The sequence below is a fragment of the Fringilla coelebs genome (genome assembly GCF_963513975.1).
Source record: "Fringilla coelebs genome assembly, chromosome: 19".
Classification (NCBI taxonomy): domain Eukaryota; kingdom Metazoa; phylum Chordata; class Aves; order Passeriformes; family Fringillidae; genus Fringilla; species Fringilla coelebs.
Window position 1 is genome coordinate 10,602,573 of NC_140045.1, and position 16,471 is coordinate 10,619,043.

Consider the following 16,471-nt stretch of genomic DNA (forward strand, 5'->3'; position numbering starts at 1 on the left):
GCCGGCCGCCCGGGGCGGGCGCTGGCGCCGGCTGCAAACTCAGGTGGGCTGGGTGGGAGAGGCGCTGCCTCGGCCAGAAACTCCCCTGCTGCCTCCCACCCCTTCCCTCCTCTTCCCCACCCAGCCCACAGGCGCAGAGAGGGTGGGAGGTGACAAGAAGGTGGGGTGCTGGTTGCTGGATGGGCGTGGGGAATTCCCAAAAAAGCAGGGGGCTCACCTGGGGAGCAGCCGTGGGTCAGCCAGGGCGCTGAGGGGGAGCTGGCAGGCACGGGCAGGAGGGACAAACACCAGGGCTCTGGCAGATGTGGGCACCTGCAGCTGCATCAGTCCTGCTGTCCCAGGGCACTCAGGTCCGGTGTCACCTCGTCCCAAGCACCTCCAGCCTCCTGGCGTGGCTCTGGCACCCACAGCACATCCTGAGTCTGTACCTGGTGTAGAGCATGTGATAGGATGGTGTGTGCTTCAGTTTGGTTTTCTCTATTCTCTTTCTGTTTGTTTTTTTTTTTAGGTATTCCAAATAAATAAATTATTGCAAAGTGGAGCTGGAAAACGTCTCGGTTTCTTTCTCCCGTATTTCAGGTGCTGCAGTGCCTGCTATCAGTGTTTTATGCTCTTATCACTGCATTTTGGTTTCCCTCCTCTGCGCTCCAGCCTCATGGGGAGTGTCCTGGCACTGAAGGAGCCTCCCCTGGCAGTGTCAGGACATCCAGAGTTAGAATTTTTCTAATAATTTACCTACACTGAAGTTTTTACCAAGCAGCAGAGACCAACAATAAAACACGTTCTCACCTCTGAGCACAGAAAATAACACCCAGCCATTAACAGACAGCTGATCCACTGAAATAAAAACACAAACACGTTAAAGGGAGATAATAAATGGCACAGGGGGAGGCACAGAAGAGCCGTGTTTGCTGTGCTGAGTGTGCCCTGAACTGATTTACTCTCCCCTCACACAGCCCAGCCTGGCTGTAATCAGCACTTCACCTGCTCAGCAGCCCCACAGGCACACCAGAAATAGAGATATCAAAGCCTGATGGATAAAGAGCCACCCCCCAGACCCAGAGGGGATGGGCAGTTTGGGGTCTGCAGCTTTCAGAAACCCAGCCCTACAGGAGGGTGGGTCCCTGATCAGCTGGGGAGGCACCCGGGGATTGCAGCCCCTTCCCAGGGGAGCAGGTGGCAGCAGGGAGAGCCCAGCTCCCCATGGGCATCACCTGCTGGGACACCCTGCTGCCACCTCTCCCGTGGGCACTGGAGCCACGACAGCGACCTCCAGACAGGGAAAGCCCTCCTCCTGGAGAATGGTGTGGGATGAGGCTGGGGAGAGCCAGTGGAGGGGACAGGTTGGGGGGACAGGCAGGTGCCACCTGCTGTGGTGGCTCAGGCTGCCCCACCTCTGTCTCACAGCCGTGCACCGCGTGCTGCCACCACCACACCCTGCCCAGGTGTGTGGCTGTCCCTCACCCAGAGCCTTGGGGACACACAGAGCTGCTCAGGACGGAGCCTTTCTGGGGAAAGGGGACTCCTGCCTGCAGGGAAGGACCAGGAGCAGCTCACTTTGGGCAGCTGACCAAACGTGGTGCCCCCCGCCCGCCGCGGGCTGGGTGTGACGGATGCAGGCACAGGGATGTCCCCACCAGGGGACACCTGCCAGGGCTGTCCCTGCCACACCCAGCCCGGCCAGGGCTGCCCCAGCCCTGCAGTGACCCCACCTCTCACTGAGCAGCCAGCCCTGCAGCAGTCCCACACCTGCCAGGGCGGGTTTTGGTTTGTGGGATGCAGAATCAGGAGCCCTGGGCCCTTCGGTTCACAGCACTGTGCTAAAAACAGAAGGAAAATCTCTCTGCAGAGTGAGAAGAGGAAGGAGGAAGCTGGGATGGGCAAGGCTGGCTGTGATCCATGGCCAAGGCCTGGAACAGCCCCTCTGGGGGTCCCAGTGGCCTCCCAGGCTCAGAGCCCCCCCAGCTTCTCCCCTGTGCCCCATCTCTGCCTTCCCCGGGCAGAGCAGCAGCCCCCGGGGGCTCCAGGACCCCAACTCCCAGCCCAAGACCTGCAGCGGGGTGCAGCAGCCACTGCCCTGCAGATGGATCCTGACCGAGGTGCTGCAGCTGCAGCAGATGCAGGAACAGGGACGCTGGAGGTGCAGGAAATGCACAGGGAGGTGCTGGAGGCGTCGGAGCTGCAGGAGGAGGTGATGGAGCTGCCGGTGAAGGTGTGGGAGCTGCAAAGGGACGTGCAGGAGGTGCAAAGGGACGTGCAGGAGGTGCAAAGGGACGTGCAGGAGGTGCAGAGGGACACGAGGAGGTGCAGAGGGACACGAGGAGGTGCAGAGGAAGGTGCAGAGGGACATGCAGGGGTGCAGGGGGTGCAGAGGGACATGAGGAGATGCAGAGGGACACGCAGGAGGTGGAGGAGGTGCAGAGGGACACGCAGGAGGTGCAGAGGGACACGCAGGAGGTGCAGGAGATGCAGAGGGACACGCAGGAGATGCAGAGGGACACGCAGGAGATGCAGGAGGTGCAGAGGGACATGCAGGAGGTGCAGAGGGACACGCAGGAGGTGGAGGAGATGCAGAGGGACACGCAGGAGGTGGAGGAGATGCAGAGGGACACGCAGGAGGTGGAGGAGATGCAGAGGAACACGCAGGAGATGCAGAGGAGATGCAGAGGAACACGCAGGAGATGCAGAGGAACACGCAGGAGATGCAGAGGAACACGCAGGAGGTGGAGGAGGTGCAGAGGGACACGCAGGAGATGCAGAGGGACACGCAGGAGATGCAGAGGGACACGCAGGAGATGCAGAGGGACACGCAGGAGGCGCAGGAGCTTCGCACGCAGGTACGGGACGCTCCGCACGGCCGCACCTCCTGCCCTGCAGCGCCGGGTCCCAGCAAAGAGCGGAGCCATTGGAGGAGCTCTCCGGCACCCATCGCCCCTCGCCCAATACCTGCCGGCCTTGTACAGCCCCTCCCGCCGCTCCCGGGCCCCCGGGGCCGTCCCCAGCCCCGCTGCCCCCGCCGGGCAGGGCTGGGGCTCGGGCAGCGCCGTGGGACGGGGTGGGGACACGGGGGAATGGGGCACAGGGATGGTGTAGGGACATGGGGACAGTGCAGGGACACAGGGATGGTGCAGGGACGGGGCTCTGGGGGGCTCTGCAGATCCCAGAGCGCTGAGGGATGTTCCAGACACACCCAGCTCCCCTGGGCTGCCCAGCTCGGGTCTCTGGTGCTGTTTTCTCTACAAAAACATCGCAGTGAACTCACAGAACCCCGGGCTGCTCCTCCCATTCTCAAAACACCAGAAGGATCTGGGACACCTTCCCAGTGTCCCTCTCCTTCCCCAGCTGCACCACTTCACTCCAGACTCACCTCCCTGTCCCCACACCCAGGGAGAAGAGCTCTGTGTGACCCCTCCTGTTCTGTTCCACTTTGTCAGGAAAATTAACCCACAAACAGCAGAGGTTTATGTCCAAAAAGGAGACAGAGGAGTCCTTTGACTTTATTTGAATAAAGGGAGAGGCCATGGGGCATTCCCCTGGGACCTCTCAAGTTTTTGGAGGATTCAGCCTCCATTTTATCCCAATTTCCCACATTTCCTTCTCTCTTTCCCCATTTCTGAGGTGCTTGAGAGGTTCAGACTTCCTGAAATGCCTGATACCAGAGATTCCCCTCTAATGCACAACCCTCATTTTAAATTGTTAATTCTTATGGAATTTAGGATTTTTTTCCCCCATTGCTTCTTTCATCTTTCAATGTCCAATTTAATTTATCAGCAAACCTACAAACAAACTGTTTGTAAAGGCAAATATCTTTCTTTCCATTCATCAATCAGTGGAATCTTCCCCATCGCTTCTTTTATACTTTTACCCACCAGCAGACCCACGGCTTGTTGGTGAGGACAGACCCGTGGTTCCTCTCAGCATCGGGTAGCACATCCCCCGAGCAGCCACGAGGTGCTCGAGGTTCATTTGTGAGCACAAACAGCCGGGGAAGGGGCTGGGCCCGGAGCAGCTCTGCTTAATTGGCTCTGCCTAATTGGCTCTGCCTAATTGGCTCTGGCTGCTGCTCTCGGCTCGGGCACTGTGAAAAAACGCCAATCACTTGGTTTTAAAATTTTAAAAGTTTAATAGGAATAAAATGGTTGTAAAAATAGCAATGTAATTAGAGTAATAAAAATTTGGATGATCAGGATTAGGACAATATGAGACAATAGAAACAAAGAGTTAGGGACGGTCTGGGTACCTCTTTCTGGGCAAAATAAGCCTGAAAATGGACACAGTTAACAGAGGATTAGCCCTTAAAAGCAACAGCCTGTTGCATATTCATACATCTCATACATGATGCATCAATTCCATTCAAACACAGGATTCTGTCTGGGCAGTGTCAACTTCTTCCTCTGAATCCTGACGGTGTCTTCAGGGCTGAGCGAGGTGGGAAGAACTCGATAATGGATCAATAAATTCTCTTTCTCAGAAATATTTAGGTGTCCTGTGGCTGCTATCTCGCTGCGAGTCCTCTTTAAAAAAGTATCCTACATAGCATAGTTTCTATTTTAACATTAGGTTATAACCCAAAACTATATTTTACACAATATTTAAGAAAATTAATACACATGACTTTCTAACATAACACATATAATATTCATTTCAACATTTGCGAAAAGCCGCTCATAAAATACCCATTTTTCACAGGCACAAACACCCACGCCAAGGACACCCGACGGCGACAGCAAAACATTTTAAACCCCAGAGCGGCACTTGCTCGTTGAGGGGCAATTAAGGGTGTTTGTCTTCAGGAGCTTTGGCCGAGCGAGGCGCCGGGGAAACGCTGAGTGCTCTGCAGAGAACAAACCTCATCACATGAGCCCCATTAGGGCTCTCCCGGCGGGGAATCGTGGCCTTGTTGAGGTTGGAAAAGGTTGGAAAAGGCCTGGAAGGTCGCCGAGTTCCCTGTGCTGTGCGAGGGCAGCGGGAGCATCCTCGGGGCTGCAGCCTGAGAAACGCCCCGAAAGAGGCTGGAGCGGGAATCGGGCTCTTCTCCCAGGTGGATGAGAGGAACAGCCTCAGGTTTCTCCAGGGGAGGTTTAGATGGGATATTGGGGGAAAATTTCTTCTCCAAAAGGTTTGTCCAGCCCTGGCACAGCTGCTCAGGGCAGTGGTGGGGTCACCGTGCTGGGGGATTTAAAGGAGGCGTGGATGTGGCACTTGGGGACGTGGGTTACAGGTGGGCTTGGCAGGACTGGGGTGACCATGGGACTTGTTGGCCTTGGAGGTCTCTTCCAGCCCTGGTGATTCCATGTTTGGATCCAAGCACAGCCCATGGTCCTGGCTTCACCCTCTGCTTTCCGTGGGACCAGCCCCGTGCAGAGCAGCCTCCAGCACAGGGAACTCCCCCAACAGCAGCCCGGGACACAGAACCCAGCTGGAATTGTGTCCGAGCAAGGAATTTTATAAAGAAACCCAAAAAACCGACAGCAGCCCGGGACACAAAACCCTCCTGGAATTGTGTCCGAGCAAGGAATTTTATAAAGAAACCCAAAAAACCGACAGCAGCCCGGGACACAAAACCCTCCTGGAATTGTGTCCAAGCAAGGAATTTTATAAAGAAACACAAAAAACCGACAGCAGCCCGGGACACAAAACCCACCCGGAATTGTGTCCGAGCGAGGAATTTTATAAAGAAACCCCAAAACCGACAGCAGCCGGGACACAAAATCCACCCGGAATTGTGTCCGAGCGAGGAATTTTATAAAGAAACCCAAAAAACGGGGCCGGGCTCGGAGCGGCTCCCTGGCGCCACCCTGTGGGGACAGCGGGAATTGCAGCCGGGGACAGGGGCGGGACTCGGTGACCCCGGCGACAACGGGACCTTGACCTCTGACCCCTGTGACAACGGGACCTTGACCTCTGACCCCTGTGACAACGGGACCTGTGACCACAGATCCCTGTGACCACCAATCCTTGGTACTGCCGACTCCTGCGACCATCAATCCCCCGGGACCACTGACCCCTCTCATCAATGGCCCCTGCCACCACTGACCACGAGACCACCTGTGACACCGACCCGTGTGAGCTCTGACCCCTCTGACCACCAACCCTGCAAAAATTGGATCCTCTGACCACTGATCCCTGTGACCATCAACCCCTGTGACCACCAACCCCTGTGAAAATTGGATCCTCCGACCACCGACCCCTCTGACTGACCCCTGTGACTGCCAGCCCCTGTGACCACCAATCCCTGTGACCACCAGCCCAGCGTGCCTCAGGCCTGGGGACACTGCAGATCTCTTCCCCAGACAGAGCAGGTTGCAGGAGCTCAGGGAAGCACCCGCTGCAGGGCTCCCAGGGTTTGCAAAGAGGATTTTCAGCCCTTTGCCTTTTAATTGAGTGCGCTGAGCTTTGCTTGACACAAAGGTTTTCAAAGTCAGGGGGCTGCAGTGAGGAGCCCCAACTGCTCTGCAAACTCCTGGGTTCATGCAGAGTATCCAGGCAGCCTTCAGGACAGCTCTGACCCTGCAGGCTCATGGCTGTGCCCTCACAGAACCAGGCTGCTGCAGAAAGAGAGGCAAAGTGGGGTTTGTTCCCCTGGCACAGAGCTGTGCCGCTCCTGGGGCTGGGCAGCAGCACCACGAGCACAGGATCTGCACTGCCCAGATTTCACTGCAGAGCTGATCAGCCCCATCCTGGCTCTGGCCTCATCCCAGGGCAGCAGAACCCAGCCCTGTCTGTGCTCCAGAAACCCTGGTGTCCCTCCTGCTGCAGTCTTGGAAGCCACGGGGATGTGCCAAGGCGCTGGTAACCAGCTCTTGTTTTGCAGACCAGGAACTTTCAGTGATTTCTGTGATAAATATGTAAAAGAAAAGAAAAAATAGTAAAAGACTCAATAAAGCCTCTGATTTGTTGTTTCTGCTCTCAGGTCCTGCACAGCTGGACACACAGCTGACCCCTCTGTGGTGACAGTGAAACCAGCAGAGCACTTCTGAGAACTTTGCATCAACTCTTGCTGTGCCAGGGAATGCTGCACTTTAGATCTCTCATACTGACAAGAACTCCAGGAATAACCCCGTCTGAAAAATGTGATGTTTGGCCTCCTAACTTTGTTCAAGGTCCAAGTAGAAGAGGAGACTTCAACCAATTCCCTTTAGCACTTCAGAAAGTTTTCCTTTCTCATCTAAAGATGTGCCCACAGTGGGCTCCCATGTCCTAGAATACCTGAACTCTCTAAATCAGATCAAAAATCAGTGTTTGAGCTGCAAGGATCACTGTCTCTGCTGTGAGATGTCTGTACCAGATGACACAACCTCCCATCTTTAGACTGGGTCCTGTTATTTTTTAATACTTTGCTTTTCTTTCTGCCCTGCCACAATTAAGGACTGAAGCAAAAATTTCCTACCCTGTGTCTTAAATTTTGCATTATGAGGGTTTAGTGTTTTGTGCTTAACTGGCACTAAATAACAAAAAATGCTTTTGTACTGCAGACAGAGTTTTAAAGCTTTATTCTCCATTAAACCCAGTTTGAGTCTCTGAATGTCTGTGCCCAAAAGCAGCACCAAGGGGTGTCCAAAGACTTGTCCTAGGCTGCTGCTCCCAAGTCACTGCTGCTCCCAAGTGCCCAACTTTGTGTTTTGTGTTTCAGAAGAGCCCCCAGAAAAGGGATTTGTCCAAGGAAGGTGCTGAAGCAGCCTGGGGAAATGATTTTGAAACCACTCCCAGTTGTGCTCCCAGCCAGGTTCCTGTGGAACCCATAACTCACAAACCAAGAGGCACAGAGAGCTGAGGAGCAGGAAATAAAGGAAATAAACACAGAGAGCTGGACACAGCTCCAGAACCACCTCAGTGCATGCTCACGTTTGCACAGTGGTGCTGAAGAGAAATGCATCACTGAGACAACAGGAAAACCAAGTTTTTGGTTCTGTTGTGGCTTCTCTTCTCTTCTCTTCTCTTCTCTTCTCTTCTCTTCTCTTCTCTTCTCTTCTCTTCTCTTCTCTCTTCTCTTCTCTTCTCTTCTCTTCTCTTCTCTTCTCTTCTCTTCTCTTCTCTTTTCTCCTCTTCTCTTCTCCCCTTCCCTTCCCTTCCCTTCCCTTCCCTTCCCTTCCCTTCCCTTCCCTTCCCTTCCCTTCCCTTCCCTTCCCTTCCCTTCCCTTCCCTTCCCTTCCCTTCCCTTCCCTTCCCTTCCCTTCCCTTCCCTTCCCTTCCCTTCCCTTCCCTTCCCTTCCCTTCCCTTCCCTTCCCTTCCCTTCCCTTCCCTTCCCTTCCCTTCCCTTCCCTTCCCTTCCCTTCCCTTCCCTTCCCTTCCCTTCCCTTCCCTTCCCTTCCCTTCCCTTCCCTTCCCTTCCCTTCCCTTCCCTTCCCTTCCCTTCCCTTCTCTTCTCTTCTCTTCTCTTCTCTTCTCTTCTCTTCTCTTCTCTTCTCTTCTCTTCTCTTCTCTTCTCTTCTCTTCTCTTCTCTTCTCTTCTCTTCCCTCTCCCTCTCCCTCTCCCTCTCCCTCTCCCTCTCCCTCTCCCTCTCCCTCTCCCTCTCTTCCTTTTTCCTTTTCCTCTTCCTTCTCCTTCTCCTTCTCCTTCTCCTTCTCCTTCTCCTTCTCCTTCTCCTTCTCCTTCTCCTTCTCCTTCTCCTTCTCCTTCTCCTTCTCCTTCTCCTTCTCTTTCTCCTTTTCCTTTGATTTTCCCCCCTTTTTAGTGTAATTTTTAGTTCTTTCAGCAATGAGGCTCCCCTATAAATCAGACAATCCCTGTGCAATTCCCTCCAGCCCTGTCCCTGGGCTCTCCACTCTCCCCACAGCAGCTCCATCCCCCTGGGATGCTGCAGGCTCGGGAGGTGTGCTGGGAATCTCAATCCTGGCAGGTTTTGGGTGAATACTCATCAATAAAGGCATCACAGGGTGATCAGAGCTGTTTGCAATCTTTTCCTGCAGGATTTGTGATTATCCCAGCAAAGACCCGAGGGCTGCTGAGCTGTGGGGGCTGATGTCTGTCCCCTCCTCTGTCTTTCAGGAATTTTCTGCTTCTGCTCCATCTCCCACTGGGATTACAGCTCTAATTAGGCAACTTCCAGACTTCACACAGGCAGAAGCTGCCATTCTTTACCTGTGGAATAATCACCTCCTCTGCCTTTATCAGAAGTTCCCTGGCATCTGTAGGTAGGGAAGAGATGGGAGGCACAGAAACAAGTGGCAGGAAAAGGCAGAAAAAGTGGGTCCTGCTTGAAATGGGATAAAATAATGAAAACCCATGAGCTTTTCCTGCTCTTGTGGGGTATTCCTGGGAGTAAAACATCATTGTAAAGCCTGAATATTGCACCCAAAACAAGGAGGCCTACTGCAAAAATGGAAAGAGGATCTGCTCTTTTCCAACACCACCGGTCACACGAGTCTGCAGCCTGCCTGAATATGTTTTCAGTATAAAGGAAGAATAAATTCAGATAAATTAAGAAGTGGGCAAAGGATCCAGGAGGTGGAACAACAGAAAAATTACAGAGGAATCTGCCACAGTTGTGAATATTATCAAGCCCATGCCTTGAACAAAATGAACATTTAAAGTGTTAAAGCATTAACTCGGGACAGACAGATGGGACACACACACCTCTCCCAGGAGTCAGCAGCCCCACAGGTGGGTCCAGCCAAACCCCCTTTACTAACAACACATTTATTGACAGCAAAGCAGCTCCTGGTGTTTGACAGCATTTTAATAACCCTGAAATCAGGGCTGCACCGGGACCACGATTTCATTCACAAGCGCATGGGAGGGTAAAAAACAAACCCGGGGGACACACACAGGACAAAAATAATCCAAAAATCATCCAAAAATCATCCAAAAATCATCCAAAAATAATCCAAAAACCATCTCCTCTCAATGGAACATCCTCCTGGGAGAGCAGGGGCAGACCGGGAACTGTGCTGCGGGCACAGGAGAGGGCACAGGAGCTGGAACAGGAGAGGGTGCAGGAGCTGGAACAAGAGAGGGTACAGGAGCTGGAACAGGAGAGGGCACAGGAGAGGGCACAGGAGCTGGAACAGGAGCTGGAACAGGAGATGGAACAGGAGAGGGCACAAGAGCTGGGACAGGAGGGCACAGGAGCTGGCACAGGAGAGGGTAGAGGAGAGGGTAGAGGAGAGGGCACAGGAGCTGGAACAGGAGCTGGACCAAGAGAGGACACAGGAGCGGGTACAGGAGTGGGCACAGGAGGCCACAGGAGCTGGCACAGGAGCTGGAACAGGAAGGTGCAGGAGAGGGCACAGGAGCTGGAACAGGAGCTGGAACAAGAGAGGACACAGGAGTTGGAACAGGAAGGCACAGGGGCTGGCACAGGGGCTGGCACAGGAGAGGGCACAGGAGCGGGCACAGGAGCTGGAACAGGAAGGCACAGGAGAGGGCACAGGAGCTGGAACAGGAGCTGGAACAAGAGAGGGCACAGGAGCTGGAACAGGAGCTGGAACAGGGGCTGGCACAGGAAGGCACAGGAGAGGGCACAGGAGAGGGCACAGGAGCTGGAACAGGAGAGGGCACAAGAGCTGGGACAGGAAGGCACAGGAGCGGGCACAGGAGAGGGCACAGGAGCCTGCACGGGAACCTGAGCGATCGGTGCGGGGAAGGAGGGCACCGGAGCTGAGGCGAATTTCACCGGGTGACACAGGGACCTGGGGGTGACAGTCCTGGCTCCCGTGGCCCCGGCAGGTCCCGGGCTCCGTCCTGCAGAGCCGCCCGATCGATCCCCTCCGGTTGGGATCCGGCACCATCGCGGGACGCTCGGCTCACCTCGGGTCCTGCACGCTGCGGCTGCCCACAACCCAAATCCTAAAATGTTTTCCAATTCCATCTCCAGACTCTTCCGACTCAAGTAATTCTTAACATATACAGATAGCCATATACATTTTTTTGGTTGTTTTTAATTAAAAAGCTCCTTCACATACACAATCATATATTGAATTAGCAAGAACAATAATATATTTCTGGGAGAATAGCAAAACATCTGCTCTGCCAGTGCCACCCACAAACTAGACAAAGAACTAAGAAATCTGACAGTTTCAGACCACTTAGGAAAGAGAAATTCTCTTGGCTAAAGACAGGGAGCCATGCAGTGAAGGTGCCATGGAGGGTACAGCAAATGCAATATACAGAAAAACACAAAGTGTTAAAAATGTTTTCTTGTAAAGATTCTGCAGCCAGACGGTGAATCCAGATCATCAGGAGCTTTCTTTACAATTTAAGAAATACTGGATAGCATTGAAACAGAAGAATGACACTGAAAAAAATAAAGAGCTATGCAAACACTGAAAGATTGATTTGGCCAGAAGCTGAAATTTCCTTTAATGTATCGGGGGGCTGGGGTTCTGAATTTTAAGAGTGCATCTGGTTTACAAAAAGTTGTTGCTGCCAACCTCATGGAATAAAAAAAACATCTGACTCTCTAAGGGACCTCAATGTCTTGGCAACAAAGCCCAGAGACACCAAAACTGAAACCCCTCAACAAAACACAAACCCAGGAAAGAATCAGAGAAGGAAAAGAAAAGGCAACTCTGTTTTATGTTTCATTACAAACACCTGTAAGAGGAAAAAAAGAAAAGGAGGTGGGAGGGGAAGCAGCTTCCAGTAAAAACCAGCTGTGTGATTTTGGGGCCAGTTCAATCAAATGGGCAGAACAGGCTCCAGACTGGGAGTTTTTGCTGTTTCCATAACAGAAACTACCCCCAAAGCTGAATTTGGGTATTTTAACTGCATCATATCCGCCAGCACAACTCAGACCCAACTGCCACTGGGAATTCTGGCTCGTGGACAACCCCAGTAACTGTGGGTGATGCTTCAGGGCTGGAAGAACTCTCAATAACCCAGCTGTTCATGCCAGATTCCCCTTCCCAAATGGATGTGGGGAACGAGCTCCTCTGGACAAACTGACAGCCCTGAGACCTGGGGCCAGCCCTGCTGAGCATCACCCCCAGCACCAACCCAGGGAGTGGAGCAAGGCTGGGATCTCTCCATGAACCCCACCCTGCACCTCCTGTGCCTCAGGCTGGCACCTCTGGGGTCAAAGAACCTCCAAGTGGTGAACATCTTCCTAAACTCCAACCCTGCAAGGCCAACCATGAAAACATTTGGCTGTTTCTCCCCTTTTTAGGGGCTCTTGCTCACCTCCAAAAGATCAGATCTCCAAAAGGGCTCTTGGAGACATCCAGGGCCAGAAGCTGGGGAGGAGCTGGGGGAGCCTGGCTGGAGGGGGTAACAAACTCACCTACTGACATGGATCAATGAGGAAAAACAGAATCTGAAGGCAAAAATGGGTTCTGCTGCTCGTGGATGAGAGGTGCAAAGCGTTGATGGGAAAGCTCATGAGTGTCACCAGCAGAGAGCAGAGGGGTGACCACAACAGGGGGGGTTTGCCTGTCTGTACACAGCATTCTCATTCAAAATCCAACTCCTTCCATGAAATACCTTCACAGATTGAACAATATATATATATATTTAGTATCCCCTGCATAAAATAAAAGTACACATTATTTCAACAGCCAAGAAAAAACTGCAATTTATTAAGTTTCAAAGAATCTTCGTACTCTTGAAAGCAACTTTCGGTGCATGTTCTTTTAACAATCACATTCTATGAGGAGAATAAACATTAAAAGCCACAATTGTTGGTTTTCTTTTTAATCTCAGAGTTACAGACATCTTTAATTCAAAAGGAAAGGCAAAAAAAAAAAAAAAAAAAAACCAAAAAAAAAAAGCCCCTAAAAACAAAACCCACCCGTTCCCCCCCACCCCCAACCCCTCCAACAGAAATTTTCATTCCCAATTTGAAAATATCAGGAGTTTTTCTACAACTCAATGCTAAACTTCAGCATGGAAAATTGTATGTAAACACGCACATACACACATACATATTTTATATAAGTGTGTGTGTGTATATATATGTATATATAAAATATATATGTAGGAGGCGTGTAATGGCAATGAGATGCAATTACTCTGAGGAAAGGTTATTCAGCTAAATACACTACTAAAACTTGAGGAAAAAAAAAAAAACAAGTCTTGAACCCAGTTTGTGCATAGTTCATGATCCTCTATAAAACCAGCTTTTGTTAATTTGCAATCTTGCAGGACCCTTTAAATCTGATAAAACCATTAAAAAGCTAATCTTCCAAAAAAAAAAAAAAATGTAATGCACAAGTTTCCTGATCCAAGCAGGCAGGGAGCACAATGTTCATATAATTTTTAAAACATACTTGAAGTGTATGTTATTCCATTGTCTTTCTTCCTTTCAAAACAATCAAAAACATTGATCTTTTTTTAAACATAAAGCGATTTTTTAATATATAAAGCACTCTTCAAACATCTATTTCTTTTGAGTCCATTATTTGGTAAATATGTAACTGCTACACATTAGATTAGGTATTTTTCTTCTTTCTTACTGTCTTTTTTTTTTATTTTATTTTGTTTTTTAATAATATCTTCAGTGCTAGGAGTTGGGTTTTAAAAATACATGAAATGGTGTGGAGTTGCTCCTCGGGAAACCCGGCTTTCCTGAGACATCTTCCACCATGTGCAAGATAGTGATCACAAAGTTTTCGCCACTTTGACGAAGAGGAGGAAAACAACAACAAAAATAGTACACAGCAATGGCCAAAGAAAAGGATAATACAACAACACTGTTCAATCCCAGAGCTCTGAAGTAGCATATCTTCATTCTGAAAATAGTTTTCTTTACGATGGAAGTCTTTTTTTTGTTTTGTTTTTTTCTCTTTTTTTTTTTTGTTTTTTTTTAAATTCCTTTTTTTATTTTAAAGTTTGAAGGAGAAAAAAAGGTCTGTAAACAGGTGGGAGCCAAAACTCCTGGCTCCTCCAAAAGCAGTCAAAACTTATGTCCAAGTGCTTGTTTCTGTTCCTGCTTGCAAGGGAACTATCAACTCTTTACAATTATCTATGGCCACAGTTCAACAAGAGTATTTTTTTTTTTTAAACTTTATATTCCGAATGGAAAAATGGTGCAATACTCCGGTAATAATTTTCTTGCATTAGTCCACAATAAAAAGCCGCTAAAGGTAGATATACATATTATTCTCCAGAGATACACACTGTAATTTTAAAATGCAATAAGAGTCCTTGAGTAAACATTTACACGTGAATTGTCGCCGGCCCCTTCTATCAGTTTCTTTCCTTTTTTTTTTTAAATTTCCTTTTTTTTTTCTTTTTTTTTTTGTTTTTTTGTGTGTTTTTACCATTACAGGATTAGCTACAAGAAGGGCTGCGGACACTCAGTGCAAAGTTAGAAGCTAATAACAATTAAACATTTGACCAATGAGCAAATAAAAAGCATATACTGAACCAAAGGAAAAAACTTCACACGTTGAGTTAAACCACACGTGGGCACACACACACAGGCACACACACACACACTCTCACTCACATCTGTCCCAACAAAAACATAGAGTCTCAACTTTTAAAACACAAAATTCTTAGAGCCTGTTTTTTTGTGTACTGATGCTGACCTGGAAGTGTAATAATTCAACTCAGAAAGTGTTCACATTTTGTTATTGGCCTGCTGGATTCAAGTATTTGCATGTTGATATGGTTTGTTGCTTTTTTTTTTTTTAAAAGTTTTTTTTTTCTTTCTTTGTTGATTTTTTTCTTCTTTTTTTTTTTTTTTTTTTACTTTTTATATTTTTTGGGATTAAAAAATGACATGAAAAAGTAATGAAACAAGGGTAATGTGCATAGGCAGATCCATGGGAGTAGTGGACACAGAGATACCCCAACCCTGCCCTCCCTCCCCCCCTCTCAACCTGTACAGTCCAGAGTTGCCACTGGGAATCGTCACTTTTCTGTACCAATGGTAAAATATCACACTTCACCCTTTCTGATTATTGGGTCCGCCTCTGTAATGTGCATAATAGTCACAGGCTCATTTAAATAGGCTTTCATTTCCCCTTCCCACCCTCCCCAGTTGATAAAATAACCCTTTCCAGCCCAAATTCTGAAAAGTGCCCTTCATGATAGACCTATTCTAAGCAGCTTTTATACTTGGTTTTGAAAAATCACCATACAAACATAAAAAGACGACATAAAACAAAACAAAACAAAACAAAAAAGCCATGAAAAAAGTAAAACCTGTCAATAGCATGTGACACTGACCAAAGGAGCCCATACTGTTTCAGGAACAGTTCACAAGGACTTCTGCAGTTTCAGATTCAATATTGGACAGAGGTACTAAGGAGGGCTGCCAGTCTCATGGGTTAAAGCTGGATTCTTCATCAAGCCCGGGACTGGAAAGGGTTACCATTTTTCAATTTTTTTTTTTAATTTTTTAATTTTTTTTTTTTAAATTCTCTGTTCTCCTTTAGTGCTGATGATTGTTACTTCCACCGTGTCTCCTAGATGGACTCCCCGCTGAGCAGATCCCCCGGCAGGAGGGTGTTGAGGGGCGTGGGGCTCCCGATGACTCTGCCGTCGTCGGCGCTGGGGGGTCCCCAAAGGCTGCTGGAGTACTGGGGCACCCCCCCCCAGAGCAGGTCGCTGCTGCCCTTGCCCCCCAGGCACGGGGGGTTCCAGTGGCCGGCGTCGGGGCGCACCAGCCCGTGGGAGCTGCCCGAGGAGCCCAGGCGGCCGGGCGTGGATCCAGTGTTGGACTGCCAGCTGGAGGTGGGCGGCAGCGCCTGCCCCTGCGCCAGGAACCGGTTCACCTCCTCCTCACCAGCAAACTCCGCCAGGATGGTGGTGTTGCCCAGGACACACCTGAGGGAACCAGAGATGTGAGGTGTGGGGGGTGTTTTTTATACTTCCTAATACAAAAACCAAACTACTTCAAAGTATCCCCGTATTTTTCCCAGATAGTTTACCCCAGACTGTACCCCCTTTGCCTTTACCTATGTAATTCCTCTCCCTTGATGAGATCATCCCCAAATCCCCACCCTGCCTCTCTGTCAATCACTCAGCATCCCATCCCCTCCATCTAGAAGCTTCGGTCCAGGACGTTGAGTGATTAGCCAGAGGCCAGGGGTCAGCCCCCCGAGCATCACTCCATACACTGAATGTCCATCCCCCAGTACCCATCCCTAGGGTCACTTATTGGCCGGTAAAATGTTACCTACTTTTGGTCTCCACCTCCCTTTAAATGTAACCTTGGCACATCCCCCAGGGCCCCCTGAGGTGCAGGAGCCTCCCCTGAGCTCCTGAACAAAACCTTGGCTGAACCCCTGCTAAGAGCCGGCTCTTTATCTCCCACTGATGTCTCTGGTATCCCTCCTGCTGCCAAGGCGCCCAGCCCAGCTGTCCCCAGCCCCCTCGGGGCACAGACAGTGTCAGGGCTGCCCCTCAGTGTAGCTGACTCAGGGGTTCCTGAGAGGCTCCCAGAGGGACTGAGATGGGGGTAAAGAGGGTTTTCTGTCAGGAATGGCTGAGGGAACTGGGATTGGGCAGCCTGACCTAACTGCAGCCTCCCCGTGCCTCCAGGGAACACGGAGAGAGACTCTGGACCAAGGGGAATGGCTTCA

At 50.4% G+C, this 16,471-nt stretch overlaps 1 protein-coding gene across 4 annotated transcripts in view; it reads right to left on the bottom strand.

Annotated features, from left to right (window-relative positions):
• Positions 1-12,900: 12,900 nt before the first annotated feature.
• TNRC6C (trinucleotide repeat containing adaptor 6C) overlaps positions 12,901-16,471 on the bottom strand; it is a 103,408-nt gene continuing 99,837 nt past the window's right edge. For all 4 annotated transcript variants that reach the window (XM_084218669.1, XM_084218671.1, XM_084218670.1 and 1 more), the window contains one exon: positions 12,901-15,713. In XM_084218669.1, the coding sequence (XP_084074795.1) occupies positions 15,353-15,713 (361 nt within the window). In that variant the 3' untranslated portion in view covers positions 12,901-15,352. The remainder of the gene's footprint in view (positions 15,714-16,471) is intronic.